The sequence below is a fragment of the Scylla paramamosain genome, chromosome 25, assembly GCF_035594125.1.
Source record: "Scylla paramamosain isolate STU-SP2022 chromosome 25, ASM3559412v1, whole genome shotgun sequence".
NCBI lineage: Eukaryota > Metazoa > Arthropoda > Malacostraca > Decapoda > Portunidae > Scylla > Scylla paramamosain.
In genome coordinates, this window is record NC_087175.1 from 7,285,001 (window position 1) to 7,303,045 (window position 18,045).

At 37.9% G+C, this 18,045-nt stretch overlaps 1 protein-coding gene across 5 annotated transcripts in view; it reads right to left on the reverse strand.

Annotated features, from left to right (window-relative positions):
* The window catches only part of LOC135113190 (intermembrane lipid transfer protein VPS13D-like), a 475,970-nt gene that overhangs the window by 258,030 nt on the left and 199,895 nt on the right, over positions 1-18,045 (reverse strand). For all 5 annotated transcript variants that reach the window (XM_064028315.1, XM_064028317.1, XM_064028314.1 and 2 more), the window contains 6 exons: positions 13,404-13,584; positions 10,375-10,530; positions 9,522-10,014; positions 9,131-9,288; positions 5,390-5,615; positions 3,463-3,568 (listed from right to left, as the gene is read on the reverse strand). In XM_064028315.1, coding sequence (XP_063884385.1) covers positions 3,463-3,568; positions 5,390-5,615; positions 9,131-9,288; positions 9,522-10,014; positions 10,375-10,530; positions 13,404-13,584 — 1,320 coding nt within the window. The remainder of the gene's footprint in view (positions 1-3,462; positions 3,569-5,389; positions 5,616-9,130; positions 9,289-9,521; positions 10,015-10,374; positions 10,531-13,403; positions 13,585-18,045) is intronic.

Below are 18,045 nucleotides of genomic sequence, written 5' to 3' on the forward strand. Positions count from 1 at the left end.
CATCAATACAGGTCGAGCTTGAGTGGGCAAAATGTGTGAATTACATGCTATAACCCACTTCACATGTAGAATAGCCAGTTTTGGTTGACACCATCTGTCTCAGTAATGACTGTAGAATCAAGATATATTGTAAAAACTTGACAAAACAAAAAAGAAAATGGTATTACAAGTTGAATTATGAAGATGTTAAAAATGTGTTTGTGACATGTTTTACTTATGCTCGCTATTTTCAAAAGTTAATCACTGAATGCTGAAACATATTATTACATTAAGTAGGGAAAACTCATGAGAGTCAGAATGCAGATAAATCTCCACATATTGAAAACAGAGTCATTTATAGCAAAATGTCATTTGCTGCAACCATCATGGCAGCACATCATTTGGTGTGATGGTTGGTGGTAGGGAAGCGTCCTTGGTAGGGGGAACGGCGCAGCAGCAACACAGCGGGAACCTTCCAGAAATGTCTAAAAATCAGAACCCCCACAGCCACAGTCTTTTAAGTTGCTCTGCAGCTTAAAACACCTATTACCTGATTTTTATAATTTGTTTCCATACTTCATTATGATGTGTACCACACCCTTCAAGACACCTTATAATTTTCAATATTTTTTTTCATAATTGCAAAAAATGATAAAAATATATAAAAAAATGCTGATGAAATAGAAAGAGCAGATATTGGTTAGAGGTGAAAGTGGAAGTTCTTCTAAGTGGAGAATGCTAATATGCATTTTGAGGTGTTGTTTAGCTGTGGCATGAAATTCAGTTGTGGCCAGGCAACAACAGCCAGGCTGGTATCCATGTTGGGACGTACTGATGTGGAATGTGCAATGGTGAAATTATGAATTATTCAATCATCATTTCTACAAGTCTTGAGGCATTGCAGTATCCCGTAATGAGATGAGTGGTATTACTGGACATTACACAATGATAGTATGGCTGTAATTAATGACAAATTAAACAAAAAGCTATGTGACACTATGCCTGCCTAAATGGGGAAGTTAAAGGAGTGAGCCTACGAGCAAATCAGCTGATTGCTAGCCACAGAAGCCAGTCACTTGCAGTTTCATGCTAAGACAGTGATAGTGAATATGTTCAGACTGCTGTATGATTATGAGAGAATAAACTTACTGTAATGTAGAGCATGTGGACAGTTTTTCTCCAACCAGCTGTTGTACCAGTCACCCGGCCACATTTGAATTTCACACTATGGCTAAACAAGCCTCAAAATGCATGTGTACAGAACATATTCCACTTAGTATAACCTGTACTTTCACCTCTAGCAGTATTCACAGAAACTCGTGTTATACCCTGTATATACATGCATCAATCAGCTGTCCCACTTAAAGGAGCTTCTAGATCAGCTTCATTTATGGTGACTACAGTTCCAGAGTTCTTAGCCTAAGTGTTGTAAGTGAAGATTTCAAAAAGGGCAGAGTGATCTGTAATGAGCACTGCAGACAGGATGTTTTGGGCATTCATAAAGTCAAGGAAAACATGCAATTGAATTGAAAGGAAAGTGTTGCAGAAACTTCTTTGTCCTCTTCTGCAGTATCAACAGGGACTACAGTATAACAGGAGACAAGCCTCTCTCAGAGAGGTAACCATAACATTAAGCTACTTATAATCTAATCACAAGAGGGGGAATTATGAGTATGATAGCATGAAGCATGCTGAATATCCTAAGTTCAGTAGATTAACATTAGGTAGACTAAACAAGATTTACCACAGGATTTTAAGGATAAAACTAGAAGTCAAAGGAATCAATAGATAAATTATACAACTGTGTTATCTGAAAAGTCATCATGACATGAGAACTTACCAAATCTGATCATTTTGTTTTCTTATTCATAGTTCTTATTTGACCTATACTTTACATAACAATCTAAATATATATATATATATATATATATATATATATATATATATATATATATATATATATATATATATATATATATATATATATATACACACACACAGTATGCATGGAATGTTTTGTTGCTACCAAAAAAAAAAAACTTGTTTATGTCTGGCAAAGAGAAAGATTATAAAGACACATGCATCATCAAAATTATCAGTGTTTGCTGACATTACCCTTCCTCTTTACAATATGCTTAAAGCATTTAGGGACATTTGATGCAAGGTTTTGAAGGTAAATTGGTGAAAAGCAGGTCCACAGCTGCTTGACTGCAGCCTCAAGGTTAGGCACAGGTGACGTGTCCATACTGCATGGCTGTTTCTTCATTTCCAACCATAAGTTTTAAATTGGACTGATATCTGGGCTGTTCCCAGGCCAAGCATGAAAAAAGGAAACTCTACAGTCTGTCAACCACTGTGTAACAAACTTTGCAACATGTGCAGGGGCCAAATCTTGCATGAACACTTTTGCTTTTATTTCTTCAAAAGAATCAACAACACATCACTCAAAAAGTTCTAAGTAATTATTTTGGTTCACTTTTTTCATTTGCAGGAAGAATCACCAGTTCACCAACTCCATAATAAGTAAAGCAGCCCCAAACCACAAGTGATGCTGGATGCTTAACAAACTTTGAAGTGTACTTAGGATCCAAGAGGTCACTGCCTGGCCTGCAGGACACTTGTGATGAAGGACTCCCAGTGAGAGTAAAAGTTGCCTCATCACTCCATAGTAAAGTTTTTCACTGCTCCTCATTCCAAGCTAGCTATTTCTTGCAATTTCTTGCTATTTCTGCAGTGCATTTATCAGTAGCTTTTTGCAGGCACAGCAACTCCTGTATCCTAAGTCATCATGGAGCATCTGCTGGACACTCCTCAGAGACACATCTCCCAGTAATTCTGAGTTTTTTTACCTTCAATTCCTGTGCTGTCAGCCTTGCATACTTTAAAACTTGGTGGAAAATAAGTGCACAGATCTTCAAGGTCGACTTATGAGGCCTCCCAGACTTGGGAAGTGAGGCGCACGCATCTGCCTCCCCGGCATCCTTGAATCTTCTCACCAAGCACTGGACTGTCCTCGGCTGTACTTCTGTTTGATGTGCTATAAATGGGAGATCGTGGCCAGCTTTGTGTAAGGTTACCACCTCCTTTCGTTTATCCTTACTGGCGATCATTTTGGGCAAGTTAAGAGAGTGGTAGAAAGCAAAATAAAGGCCCAATTTGGCTCAATCCGGGGGCATGAGGCAAACATAATATCTTCTCTTTATAGCAGCTAAGTGGCTACTAAATCTGAGTACCACTGGCTAACTGTGGGCAGCAGAGCATGTAGGCATTGCCAGTTACAGGTGTAAATGCATCAGAGAAATGCTCTCCAAGATACAAAGTTGTGAGCCTACTTCACTTAACGCAAAAAGAATTGTCGTTGGCCCTTTGGCAACAAAACTTTCCACACATACTGTATAAGACACCCAGAGGATAGATGAATCAAGTTTAAACTTCTGGTAATGAAAGCAGACATGCATGCACTTTCTACCTATTTTGCTGTACCTGTAATGAACTTCTGCCTGCAGCTGACTGTTGTTCTTGGCACTCTTGAGGGGAGTGGGCTGGAGGATGTTTGTAAAAATGTTGGAGCGTTTGTTCACAGGGAACCCTGATAAAGAAAGACAACTGGTAACAAAACTTCTCTGTTATTTTTGTGTAAAAATTTAAGGCTATTCATAGTTAATCACAATTATTAGGAGTACTAAGCTTCTCAGGTATCATTTTAAGGAGAACTGGGTTAGCTATACCAAAATAAGATGCAGCATACAAATGATGAATAACAAAACCCAGAAGTATTATAAATGTTCAGTTAATTGATAGAGTAATAACCATGGAGCTGATTTATTCAAGTGGGACCCAAATCTGCAACAAAAGTCAATGTCTAAGATTCAAATGAAAGAATAAGTTACATGACTAATGTCTGTCGTATATGCAAAGCAGATTGTGATGTGTGTGTGTGTGTGTGTGAGAGAGAGAGAGAGAGAGAGAGAGAGAGAGAGAGAGAGAGAGAGAGAGAGAGAGAGAGAGAGAGAGAGAGAGAGAGAGAGAGAGAGAGAGAGAGAGAGAGAGAGAGAGAGAGAGAGAGAGAGAGAGAGAGAGAGAGATATCTTATATGTAAAAAGTATCATGGTATGCTACACAACACCAAATTAGAAAATTAACCTCCATCTGTAAATCTCATCATTTTACTTTGAAAGGCTCCATGCATGGTTACACTGTCTGCCTTGTTCTTCTATGACAGGTCCTTGATATCCTTCTGGACCACTTCATTTCAGGTCTCTTCAGTCTACCACTATAAACTTCATCAAATAAGCTATGATCTCCATTCATCAAATAAGTTATGATCTCCAATCCCTCTCTTTCACCATCTTGACAAACCAAAGCAACTTCAACCATCTTTTCTCACCAAAACATCAATATACTTAACTCTCATTCTCTCCCTCAACTTGCTATCTATGATTCTTCTTCCCCTAGGTTTACTGTTCAATGATGCATGAAACATACCTAATCACTCTCACATTCATCTTTTTTTTTCTATTTTTTTTATGCAAGAGTAAATGGCCAAGGGCAACAAAAAAATTATAAAACAAAAAGGGCCACTGAGGTCCCAGTCCCTAAAGAAAATGGCCCACAGCAGGCAGAGAGTCCTGGTGCAGTTATGCATGGATCTGAAAATGTGTGAAAATTATTTGTCATTTCACATAAATAAAATCATGACAATATTCCGATAATTAAGAAATTATGTGTGTTGCTGCCCTTCAGTATCTGGGAATAGTATTTTATAAATATGGTAGGAAGGCTATTTAAACAGATCTGTAAAACACAGCTATGTCATAGAATTGCCTGAAAGGGTTGTAAAATAAAGAAATGTGTCTATGGATGTAAACTGAGGCTTAAGAAGTAGTATTCTGGAAAAATTAAAGTATGGGATCAGAGACTTGGCATGGCAGTCAAGAGTGTAAGCTGCGGAAATTAACTAATTATCTAAGAGGTGGAATGTAATGATAAGATGGAAGGGTGAGAGCAATGAAAGTATGTATGAGAGATATAGTATGAATACCTATGCAAATGAAGTGAAGTATGGAATAAAGGAATGGGTGAAAAAGAACACATTGTGGTTGTATAGCTGTATTAAGAGCATGAAGGGGGGGATGAGTTTGTAAAGAAAGCATACATAGGTCCCAAATGAAAAGGAAAGCTAACTGTAACATGGAAGGATAAACTGAAGGACTACACATCTTATAGAGGTGTTAGAAGAGAGAGCAGTTGGAAACAAAAGACTAAGTGTTTGGAGACAGAGAGATGGAGGCTCATCTGCTGTGGGTTGAACCTTGGGGATGCTCACTGAGATAAAAAAAAAAAAAAAAAAAAAAAAAAAAACTCACATACTGCATAAACCATCCTGCCTTCTTGACAGTTTGCTGCTTACCTTCAAATCTTGTGTCGCTGATGAGTATCTCTTGTGAGACTAAATCAACATCTTTTGATTCATCTGAAAAACTCTCAAAGGTGAGTCTGGAACGTATGAAGTTGATGCAGGCAAGTGGAGAACATGCTTGAGCCTCACGTTTCCCCACATGGTCCAGCTCTAGTGTCACATTGTCAAGGACCAGTGTGATGGAGAAGGAAGTCCACACATCAACCAATGGCCACACCTTGTGTGGAGAATATATATAAGGGAATGTCACACATACCAATGAGGAAATAGTTAAAAAAAAATTATTACACTATTCATATGATTGATGTTTGAGTATGGAGCCACAGTATGGAACCCACACTTTAATAACCATTTTGAGAAAACTTTGAAGTTATATAGAGCAGTCACAGGATGGATGCCTTACCTTTGAGACCTTAGCCATGTTCAGCAGTCTACTTTATGGCAATCCTTTCATGAAGACTTACTTCTTATTAACACAGAACTACTGCTGTGATCGTCATTATATCTATACTTCATTTAATTCATGAAATAGAAACTTATCACTCGTACATGTTGATAATGCTTTATGGATACATATTTCCTGATAACCCAAATGAAACCTGAGTCATCAGAAGATTTTTGGCTAGGATATGGATGATGCCCTCAAAACAACAGATGGCATGTCACATACAACCACCCAAGCATGCTCAAACAATCCAGCCCATATCTCTCCAACAAATGGCCATATTACACTCACTCTCTCAAACATGTTTTTTTTATGAGTATATAGCCAGGTCATCTAGAAGGATCTGCCTCCGAGTCACAGTTTAACCCGGGGGATTCAAAACTCTAACATAAGAATGGGCCACAACGAGACATGAAGAAATCTGTAACACGGAGCATGGTAACACTGATGTGGAAGAGCGAGTGGGGGCGCTGCTATCCCAGCCATCCACAGAGATGCCAATTTACTAAATGATCTCTGCTAGCCTGCTACAGTGTGAGCACCTTGCTTGCACCATTAGAAAGTTAGTTTTTATCATTTGCCTTTAGTGATGAAGGCCATAGTTTTGCACCCAAATAACATACTGAGAGTGTGAACACTAACAGGGGAAGATATAAGGTGGTATTAACAGTAAGTTTTCATCAGCTGCATGTGTAAACAATGACTCAGCATTGGTTTTAATGATTGTTACTGTACTGTACCATTTTTTATTCATTAACTTCTTCATGTTTTATCAATTCCTATATATTTATTACTTTCAGTTATATGTATACAAGGAGTCCTCAGTTTATGGCAGTCTCAACTTACACCATTTCATAATTACATACCTTTCCTTTTGCCAATTTTTTCTTTTATGATAATTTTTTTCAGTCCTACACTTACACTGAGGGTACTGCCATGACCTGCAATACACTCAACTCTTACTTTTGACATCACACCACAAACATACTATACCAAACACAATCTTCCTCTAAATTACATAAAGAAGGCAAACAAAATATTATGTATTACATTCTGGTAAAAAATGGAGAATATAGAAAGAACTAGTTGGTGAGCATGGTGGAATACAATAACCTGGAGCAATAGACTGAGGAAGGAAGTGTCAGTCAGTTTCGGTTGTGCGCCATGTTGGATTAGTATTTATTTACTCTCATTTGTGTTGCTCTTTTTTGGCCTTCATTATGGCTTCCAAACACAAGGCAGACTCTTCTGATGGTAGTGTATTGAAGAAAGGTATAGCAATCACCATGGAAGTTAATTTAAACATGGTGAAACTGGCACAGAAGGGAGAAAGGCCAACAAACACTGGTCAGCTACTTGGCCTGAGCTGGTGAAATGTAACTACAACTATCAGGGATAAAGATCACATCCTTGAATATGTGAAAGGCTCTGTTCCTTGGAAATCAACTGTGATAACCAAGCAGCACAATGGTCTGATTATTGAGATGGAGCAGGTATTAGTGCTTTGGCTGGAACACCAGCATCAACACCATATCCCAGTAAGCCGTAAGTTAATTCAGGAGAAGGCTAAAAGATTATGTGAAGCCTTGAAAAGTGAAAAAGGAGGAGAGAGTGAAAGTGAAGAGTTTTGACCAATAAGGGTTGGTTTGTGCAGTTTAAAGGGATTAACTGAGTTGAAAATCTGAAAAATATTGAAAAATGCAAAAATCATCTCAGCATCCTCAGACTTATGGTCTGACCATTTTGAATATAATGTTTAGGCATTGTCCTTTCCAGGGATTCCCTGTTCTGTGGTGTTGCCACACTTATACCAAGACACACCTCATATCAAGTACTTCCTACCTCTAAATTTAGTGGTGCTGTAGTATATATATATGCTTTGTAATGCTCTATAAGAGGCAAGTTAGTGTAATATATATTTATTACATCATACTTGCATTGTTTTTTTTGGAAGCACCACAATACTTGGCAACATTTTCTCCAGACGTTGTCACATCTCCATGGGTGACCAAGTGAGGTCACTCAGTCAGAGTGACCGTGTTAATCCATGGTCACTTCCTCTCGCACCACCAGCCTGGATGGAAGCTACCTCTCCCACTCGCTCTCATTGCCACAGCCAAGAAAAAGAACTTACTCAGTAAATAAGTATTTTTACAAAAGGCTAATAAGGGGTCATTACTTGACCCCTCAAGATCTGTTGCCCAAAGAGCAAAAGCCACCAATGAGCCTTGACTTTTACCTCAATGGCAGTGTGGAAAAAAGTTGTAACTAAAGAATAAAAATATAACATCATAGTTTAAGGGAAATATATCTAAAAGGAAACCTATCATATTTAAACAAAATTCACAATGGAGAGAGAGAGAGAGAGAGAGAGAGAGAGAGAGAGAGAGAGAGAGAGAGAGAGAGAGAGAGAGAGAGAGAGAGAGAGAGAGAGAGAGAGAGAGAGAGAGAGAGAGAGAGAGAGAGAGAAAGGGGGGGGGGAGTGTATGGGGAGCGAGGCTATCAGTGACATAGGCTCTAATCTGATAATTGCCCAGTACTAGGTCTGGCAATGCCAGGGAATCCCTGGAAAGGACAACGCCTAAATGCTAAATTCAAAATGGTCAGACCATAGTGCTTCACAATGCTAACACAATAATTATTGTGTTAGCATTGTAACAAAATTTTGTTTTTTTTTGTCTTTGGTCACTAAATGTTAATTCCTAATTGCATTTATCTAGAAATCAAAGAAAATGACAGTTATTATTCCCTTTAAACTTTTTTTTCTGATCTGGACAGCAATGTTTTGAAACTAACTTGCTATCATACATCCAGACTTTATGTCATCCATTGAACCAGTTCCACACTGCTCTTAGCTCCCAGTAGCCACTCCTCCAAAGAGTGAGAGCAGCAGTTTTTTTTTAAAGGAAAAACAGTTCAGAAGATTGATGATCCGTAATTCCGAGGTTTATGGCACATTTATCCCACCTTTGAATAAATTTCTCAATGCTTTCATGAAAAGAAAAAGAATGCATTATAACTGAAATGGAATTCCCATAACAGTTAAGTTATGAAAAGTTGAAAAAATTTAAGATATTCTTACATACCAACATATGAGTATCCCAGGGTCAAGCACTTTTGAGAGAGAGAGAGAGAGAGAGAGAGAGAGAGAGAGAGAGAGAGAGAGAGAGAGAGAGAGAGAGAGAGAGAGAGAGAGAGAGAGAGAGAGAGAGAGAGAGAGAGAGAGAGAGAGAGAGAGAGAGAGAGAGAGAGAGAGAGAGAGAGAGAGAGAGACCTAATTACCTCACCTGCTGTGGCTGGGTCTGGTATAAGTATGTTGGAGGTGGTGGTGGAGGCAGAGGCTCTCCCAAATTGAACATGAGCACTCCACGAATCAGCTTGTATTCAGCAGTATCAATAGTGCTGTGAACTTTACTTAGTGTGCCATGAATGCTGATATCTGGCACTGGAAAATATTAAAGATAAAGTATGAGTAATTTCCTGATTCTTGGTGCATGCTAGTAAGTACAAATAAATAAGTTAGGGAATCAATGCAGGATGTTAATCATCTTCAAAATCATGGGCTTCTGATCATTGCAAAAGAAAGAAAAGTGAAAAATAAAACTATTAATCAAACTTTATCTCCTGATTACTGCTCTGAAATCAAACAAAAAGATTATATTAAACAAAATACCAGACCTGCATGGCTGATGGCTGTGTCTAGGTTCCTCTCCACTTGTAGTTCCAAGGCACATTTATCATGAAGGAGAGAAGTACCAATTCTTTTCACCACATATGACCCAAACACCCATTCCACTTCCTCTGTCACTGATGTATTCTTTCTAGCCTTCCTGTCCTCTTTCCCATTCCTTCCACCATTATTTGTCTTCTTAGTATAGTCATCTTCCAAACCACTGCTACTCCCTCTCCCAAGCTGCTTCTGGTAGCGCTGGGAATGGCCTGTGGGAGATCTTGTGCCAGTGTGAATGTCCATATTAACTAAACTGACAAACATCACATCCAAGAGACACCTATGTGGCTTGATGTTGGTCTCTGCATTCACATCCACCTCAGTATTAGCATGTGAAGGTGCTTGGGTTGCTGCTTCTGACTGCCTTCCTTGTTGTCGTAACCTCAAGGAGGAAAGGGACTGGGGGCCAGTATCAAGCTCTCGGACCTGTTTTATGGTTCCCTGGAAATAAAATGCTTCCTTTACATGCACATCTAAGCATGTTGTTCACAACTAAAATACATGATGTTCATGGCCAAACACACTGTTAAGACTACTAGGAACCTATCAGCATCACTCACTAAATCTGTAAATGTCATGCATTATGTACAATGAAACAGATTCATGTGAAATTAACTCCTTTGACAGAAAAATACTAAAGGGATACACAATTTTTGTATGATTTGTGGTGCTGAGACCTGGGTACTGAAGCCTACAGGCTAAGAATTATCATACATACAATATATATTATATAACATATCAGGCTAAATCTTAGTTTAACTCTGTGTTAGTGGACAAGCAATTATTTCAACAAATATTTACCTCAGAACCTGCCCAAAGGAAGGTGTTCTTGAGGGTAATGCTGCCTAAGTCACCCATTAATAGGTCATTTGATTGGCTGGACATGGGAAGAAAGATGACTGGGGACCCAGCACTGATGTCCAGAGACACTCGGGATCCACGGCTGAAGTCTGACACCTGTATACAAGCTCATTTTAGCTGAAATATTTTCCTTTTCTCTGAAACTCTCTTGAAAAATACCATACATATTACATGAATTTGATATTTCATTAGTTGAGTTTCAGGAAATATAGTAATGAATGATATCTAGCAACACAACTGAATAAGAATCAGCTGAAGCAAATTATATTATCATGGAAATAATCTATTAAATAACATATTTGTAGATTCTCTTATACTGGTAAACTAGAAAGAGACTTCCATTGTAATCTTTCTTTAAGGTTCAAAAGTATTCATGCTATGGCACAATCACACAATATTTAAAAATTCTCTCTCTCTCTCTCTCTCTCTCTCTCTCTCTCTCTCTCTCTCTCTCTCTCTCTCTCTCTCTCTCTCTCCTGACCATCTTGACCATTTAATATATATAAGAAGACAGAAGGAAAAGCAACAGTATCTAGTATGGATATGTAAGCAGATGGAGTGTTTATACAGAGAGGAACTGATAGGGATGAGGTAGGGAAATAGTCAGTCTAGGGAGTGGCAAAAGCAACAGGTTTTAACTAAATAACTACAGAAATGTAAAAAATATTGAGGTGAAATTGTTATAAATTGATGTTTCTGGTGTGTGAACTGGTGGGAAGGCAAGAAAAAGTACCAGGTAAGTCAAGGAAGTCAGTTATTGTATCTCTATATAAAGATAAGGGTTGTAGGAATGAGTGTAATAGTTAAACTGGGATAAAATTGCAAAGCATGTTAAGAAACTATGGGGAAGTTTCAACTGAAAGACTAATGGAAGTGACTGAGGCAAATATCAGTAAGGAAAAGAGAGGATTCTGTACAGCAAAAGTTTCTGTGTATCAGATTATTTTACAGGATGACAAGTGAAGAGTATTCAAGGAAGGATGAAAAGTTGTATGCAATATTCTTGTACCTTGTGAAAACATATTATAGGGTGAAAAGGGAAACCCTTTGGGTTATTCCTAAAAGCAATGTTGTACAAGCTTGTTAGAAGAAATTAAGGATTTTTATAAAGAACATGAGAGAACATTTAAGAGAGAGAACATTTAAGAGAACATTAAGGATTTTTATAAAGAACATGAGAGAACATTTTTTGTTAGAACACGAGAGACAGATGTGTGATGTCCACATGGCTATTTAATATTTTTATGGATGGCTGTATGAGGGATACAAAAGTTAAAGTAGGAAATGTTGGTACATCAAGAGCAGAATAGAGTATTACAGGCCAGCCATAGCAGCTTTTTTGTTTGTGGATGACATTCATTAACAGAATGTTAAAGGAACCATCAGAAAGTGGTGGATCAATTCTATGGGGTAAATGTGAGACAGAAACCAATGGTGAAAGTTGGGAAAAGTAAGGTAATGGTGTTTGAGAGAAGGAAAATTGAGCTATGTAATTTTAGGATACCTTACAAGGTATGCGTACCAGCTGTAGGAAAGTGTGAGGTGTTTATAGGAGAAGAGAGAATGAGGAAAGTGGATGTTTAAATACATGAGCATAATGCTAGGTAGACATGGTGACAAGGACAGAGTACTGTAAAAGTTATGTGTTTTAAAGAATTCACTTGCAAGAGTCATGGAGAGAAGAAATGTATCCATGGATGTAAAGAGAGACTGAAAGATTAGTGTTCCCCGGCCAACACTGACATTTGTACCAAAGACGTGGATGTGGAATAGGAGACACCAGTCAAGAGTATGTGTTGATGATGTAAGTTATCTGAGACGGACATGAGAGATGACACAGTGAGATAGTGAGAGCAGTGAAATTGTGTATCTGAAGCATGGTATAAGTAATTGTGCAAGTGGTCTAACTTGTGTAGTGGTGGAATGGGTGAAATGGAACATAATGAAATGCTATGGCCATATTAAGAGAATGACAAGTAAAGAATTCCTATAGAAAATGAATGTGGGCAAAATTGAGAGTGGTAATTGGAGAGGAAGGCCACTTAGCAGATGGATGGATAGGATACAGAAGTACAAGTACTGAAGAGGTGTTAATGGAGGCTGAGTCCTTGAACAAACAAGTAAGGAATGTTTGCATAGGCAGAGGTGGAACCTCCTCTGCTGTGACTACTCCCTGAGGGAGTGAGGTATCATAGATGCATAATTAGATATGTAGATGGATAGATAGATAAAGAGATAAACATACAGATAGATAGATGATATGCAGATAGACATAGATAGATAGACAGATAGATAGACAGATAGATAGATAGATAGATAGATAGATAGATAGATAGATAGATAGAAAGATAGATAGACAGACAGACATACAGATAGGTGAAATGCAAGAGATGAAAGAGTGGACAGCATGTTCTTATATTACAATGCTGAAGAAAATAAGAATTATATTTTACTTCTTGGACAAAAACATGATGAAATCATCACAGTAACAGACCAGAATTGGAATATGCTGTAGTTGTGTGGTACTCTTCCATGGAAAAGAAAAAAAAAAAAACAGCAAGGAACAAGAAATAATACAAAGAATAGCAATAAATACCAAAATTACAAAATTTAGCATATGATGAAAGATTACGTTAGATGGAAATATCAACACTTCTAGAAAGAGTGGAGACCAAATTACAATAATAAAAATAGTAAATCAAATAAAAATAAAAAAAGATCTATTGAGGGAACAAACAGAAATTGGGTAAAAAGAAAAACTTGAGAAAGGGGCAAGATATATGAATGACATAAAATTAGTTGAGCTTGTACTAAAGAAATATAAATACCTGGAATATTTTATTAGACATGGTAATAGAGATCAGGAGTTTACATTAACTAAAGGAAAAAGCTGAGCAAATGTGCATATGGAGACAGGACCACAAGAGTATAGTTCAGGTTCTGTACACTAAAACTAGATAAACAGGTACCTTAAGGCCAGCACTGGTTGCTCGCCACCGGGACACAATATCCCTTAGCTGGTTGAACTGCTGCACAAACTGTGTTATCTCAGATGCAAAGCGATGAGTGTGCAGATACATCACTGAAGACATTTTGAGCTTCAGCCGCACATCACACACTCGCTGCATCTCTGGGTCCTCATGGCCATACCTGTAGTAATGTGGAAATGGCACTGCTATGGTAAAGGTAAGGATGGGGTATAATAATAATAATGATAATGATAATGATAATAATAATAATAATAATAATAATAATAATAATAATAATAATAATAATAATAATAATAATAATCTGTTTATTAATGTTGCAGCTGTGAGGCTGAAAATATACATATAAATACTAAAAAGTTCTTTGTGGTTACAGGGCCATAGCTGTGTGTGGCGTCACCACTTGTTTCCATCTCATTAGCCATTGAGCCCAGGGTTGATAGCATCCTTACCCAGGGAAATAGGACCATTATGACATTCAGCTTTCCAGCTTACCTGCTCCAGTTTTCCCAGGTAACCATATTTCAATTAGCCCAAACAAAGGACGGACAGCCGGGTGAACTGTACGCCAAATGCCCCAGCCCAGATTTAAGCTGAAGCCCACAGATTTGTAGCTAGATGAACTCACCACTATATCATGGAGTGTATTAAAATGCATATTTCTAATACTCTCTTCAAAAACCACTTATAATCATCACCATAATTTTGAAAGGCTCTACACATGCCTGCATACTTAGCTTGTTTGCCTGGTGACAGCTTGCCAGGCTGCATGGCCTTGAAGGAATTCAAGTCATAGGAAGATGGAAATACAGAAGCAGGCAGGGAGTTCCAGAGCTTACCACAGAAAGGGATGAATGATTGAGAATACTGGTTAACTCTTGCATTACAGAGGTGGACAGAATAGGGGCGAGAGAAAAAAGAAAGCCTTGTGCAGCAAGGCCGCAGAAGGAGGGGAGGCATGCAGTTAGCAAGATCAAAAGAGCAGTTAGCATGAAAATAGTGGTAGAAGATAGCTAGAGATGCAACATTGCGGCGGTGAGAGAGAGGCTGAAGACAGTCAGTTAGAGGAGAGGAGTTGATGAGACGAAAAGCTTTTGATTCCACCCTGTCTAGAAGAGCGGTATGAGTGGAACCCCCCCAGACATGTGAAGCATACTCCATACATGGACGGATAAGGCCCTTGTACAGAGTTAGCAGCTGAGGGGGTGAGAAAAACTGGCAGAGACGTCTCAGAATACCTAACTTCATAGAAGCTGTTTTAGCTAGAGATAGAGATGAGATGTGAAGTTTCCAGTTCAGATTATAAGTAAAGGGCAGACCAAGGATGCTCAGTGTAGAAGAGGGGACAGTCGAATGTCATTAAAGAAGAGGGGATAATTGTCTGGATGGTTATGTTGAGTTGACAGATGGAGGGATTGAGTTTTTGAGGCACTGAACAATACCAAGTTTGCTCTGCCCCAATCAGAAATTTTAGAAAGATCAGAAGTCAGGCATTCTGTGGCTTCCCTGCGTGAAAGGTTTACTTCCTGAAGGGTTGGATGTCTATGAAAAGACGTGGAAAAGTGCAGGGTGGTATCATCACCGTAGGAGTGGTTTAGAAGGTCATTGATGAATAATAAAAAGAAAGTGGGTGACAGGACAGAACACTGAGGAACACCACTGTTAATAGATTTAGGAGAAGAACAGTGACCGTCTACCACAGCAGCAATAGAACGGTCAGAAAGGAAACTTGAGATGAAGTTACAGAGAGAAGGATAGAAGTCATAGGAGGGTAGTTTGGAAATCAAAGCTTTGTGCCAGATTATATCAAAAGCTTTTGATATGTCCAAGGCAACAGCAAAAGTTTCACCAAAATCTCTAAAAGAGGATGACCAAGACTCAGTAAGGAAAGCCAGAAGATCACCAGTAGAGCAGCCTTGATGGAACCCATACTGACGATCAGATAGAAGATCGTGAAGTGATAGATATTTAAGAATCTTCTTGTTGAGGATAAATTCACTCCTACAGGGGGTAAAATCAAACAGACATAATATTTTTAAAATATACCTTTTTTCTCTCTTTAATTTTAGCCTTTTTTTCATGTTTCCATATGCTTTCAGCATCTGTTTAATTCTTGAGGCATAGATACAGATACCTTGGCAAAATAATCATGGTCCATATTCACCCAATTTAGCATGACTGCCTCCTTCACCTGCTTCACATTGGTAGATTGAGTCTATGCAACCTTATTTTTCAAAATTTGGCATGTATTTTTAACAGGATTCAATAGAATTTAGGTCATTCCAAAACTGCAATACCATTTTCAGCAAGCAAATATTTCAGTTTTTTGCTGGACAAAACACCATTAGGCATTAAGTAGTAACACATGTGAACTTGGTAGGAATCCAACAGATGGGTCAAAGCAGGACACATTTTTGGGATGATAAACAACTTTGGACACACCTCTTACCATCCTGAATGTTGATTCATTTTTCTATCTTCAGCTATCCAGTTTCTGTATCTACTTAAGAAAGAGGTTCATTTCCTCTTCATCTCTGCAGCAAGAAGGGGCTTCTTGGCAGCCCTACGTGCATAGAGTCTTGAGTCTTCCTTCAGATGATGTTGCAGTCACAGTCGTATTACACACATTTTTCAGCAGTTTTGGGTACTACAGTCACAGTCCTATTAGACACATTTTTCAGCATCTACGGGTACTATTTCTTTAATGCAAAAGCTGTAGCCAAAGGATTATTCAGTACCTCACATTTGAGATTATCAGTCCTTGGGATTGATGTTTTTTTTCCATCTACACCCAGGTTTCCATGAAGGATTCATCCCAGGTGGAAAGCCTATATCTGTCACCTTGAGGTGAAAAATGGCCTGGCAGGCCATTTCATGAGCTATCAGTGTTAACCCCCTAAGCAATGGGCCCAATTTTTTTGCACGTAGTGTTAGTAGTTACTAATACCAATGTAGCTGATTCTTAGCATATCTTGTTTTCTAAACCATGGCATTAGTGTCAACTCGCTGGAGGCACCACAGGTTCATGTAATAATTGTTGGCATGTCCTACCCCTCCCAAAAAAGAAACACCAATGATATTCATGATTCATATGCAATTGAAAGCTATGTTAAAAATATAATACAGTGGAACCTCAGCTTTTAAACTTTATTCTTTCCTGAATGCCGTTCAAAATCCGAAATATTAAAAAACTTAAACTATTTTCTCTATAGGAATCAATATAAAATAGGTTAATCCATTCTCAGACATCTGTCCACCATGTCTTAGTGGGTAATGACATGCACATTCATAAACACCTTAATTTCTTTATTATGATGATGGAAACTATTTTCACATGTCCACCATGTCTTTGTGGGTAATGACATGCGCATTCATAAACACCTTAATTTCTTTATTATGATGATGGAAACTATTTTCCTTTAGCACAGAAGTATATTGATACACAGTGAAACCTTGGTTACCAAACGTCTTCCTTTCCAAACAACTCAGTTATCAAATAAAACTTCAACTCATAATTGCTTTGGTTGCTGTACCATACTTCAGTTTTCGAACAAGATTATTTAATTTCAAATACTACTAGACATAGTGAAAGCTGCCATTTATTACTAATTTATAGTTTCTATAGATATTTCCTTTGTTTTTATATCTTTGGAGGAGAGACACAGAGGGTAAGACAGTAATTCAATCTTAGAAATAAGTTACCTGTGATCCCATTGAAGAAGTTCCTCGATGTAAACAAATAAGATTCGGCGCTCAGGAGTAATCCAGAGACTCCTGTGGCTCTCTCTAAGACCTACAATGCCATCACTACTGCACATCTGCAATTTCCTAGTAGCTTTTCCCAGCAGCAAGATGTCTAAGTATTATGATCATCTTCATTTTGGCAGTGAGTGGGGTTGCCCCCTCTCTGTGTCATTCTGTAAGACTTCCCTCACTTGATCGGTGATAAGAGAATGCCTGCATGGTCTAAACAATATCTTTTGATGAGTTCTGTCTCTAAGTTGATTCAATACATCCTATCTGGATAAAAAATTTCTAAGCTGAAGATGTCATGGAGCGGCCATCTTAGCAGTGGGAGCATTGGTCATTATATATATATATATATATATATATATATATATATATATATATATATATATATATATATATATATATATATATATATATATATATATATATATATATATATATATATATATATATATATATATATATATATATATATATATATATATATATATATGCAAATGCTCTGTTCAATGTAGACAGTTTAGGAAGGAAAACTGTAAAACATTGATCAGTTGATCACTTTGGTGGGCACATGAGACATTTCAGAGCTGCCAACCTCTGCGAAGAGTGGTGTTGGTGTTGGGTTCTCCTAACACCACATTATGTCTCCTTCCCTGAGTTTAAAAAATGCATTTGGAAAGTTAGTAAGAGGAGATATGATATGGAGCTTGGTGTTGGGATTTACTAACACCACCGTTTAAAAAAACTTGGCCAATGGAGTGTCTCAGGGTTTCAACAGGTGATGCATATATGCTCCAGAAAATTTTTCTGCCTTAAATCAAACAAGGTGGGAAAGAATGTTTTGAATATTATTTAGTAACACTAACAAAGCTGC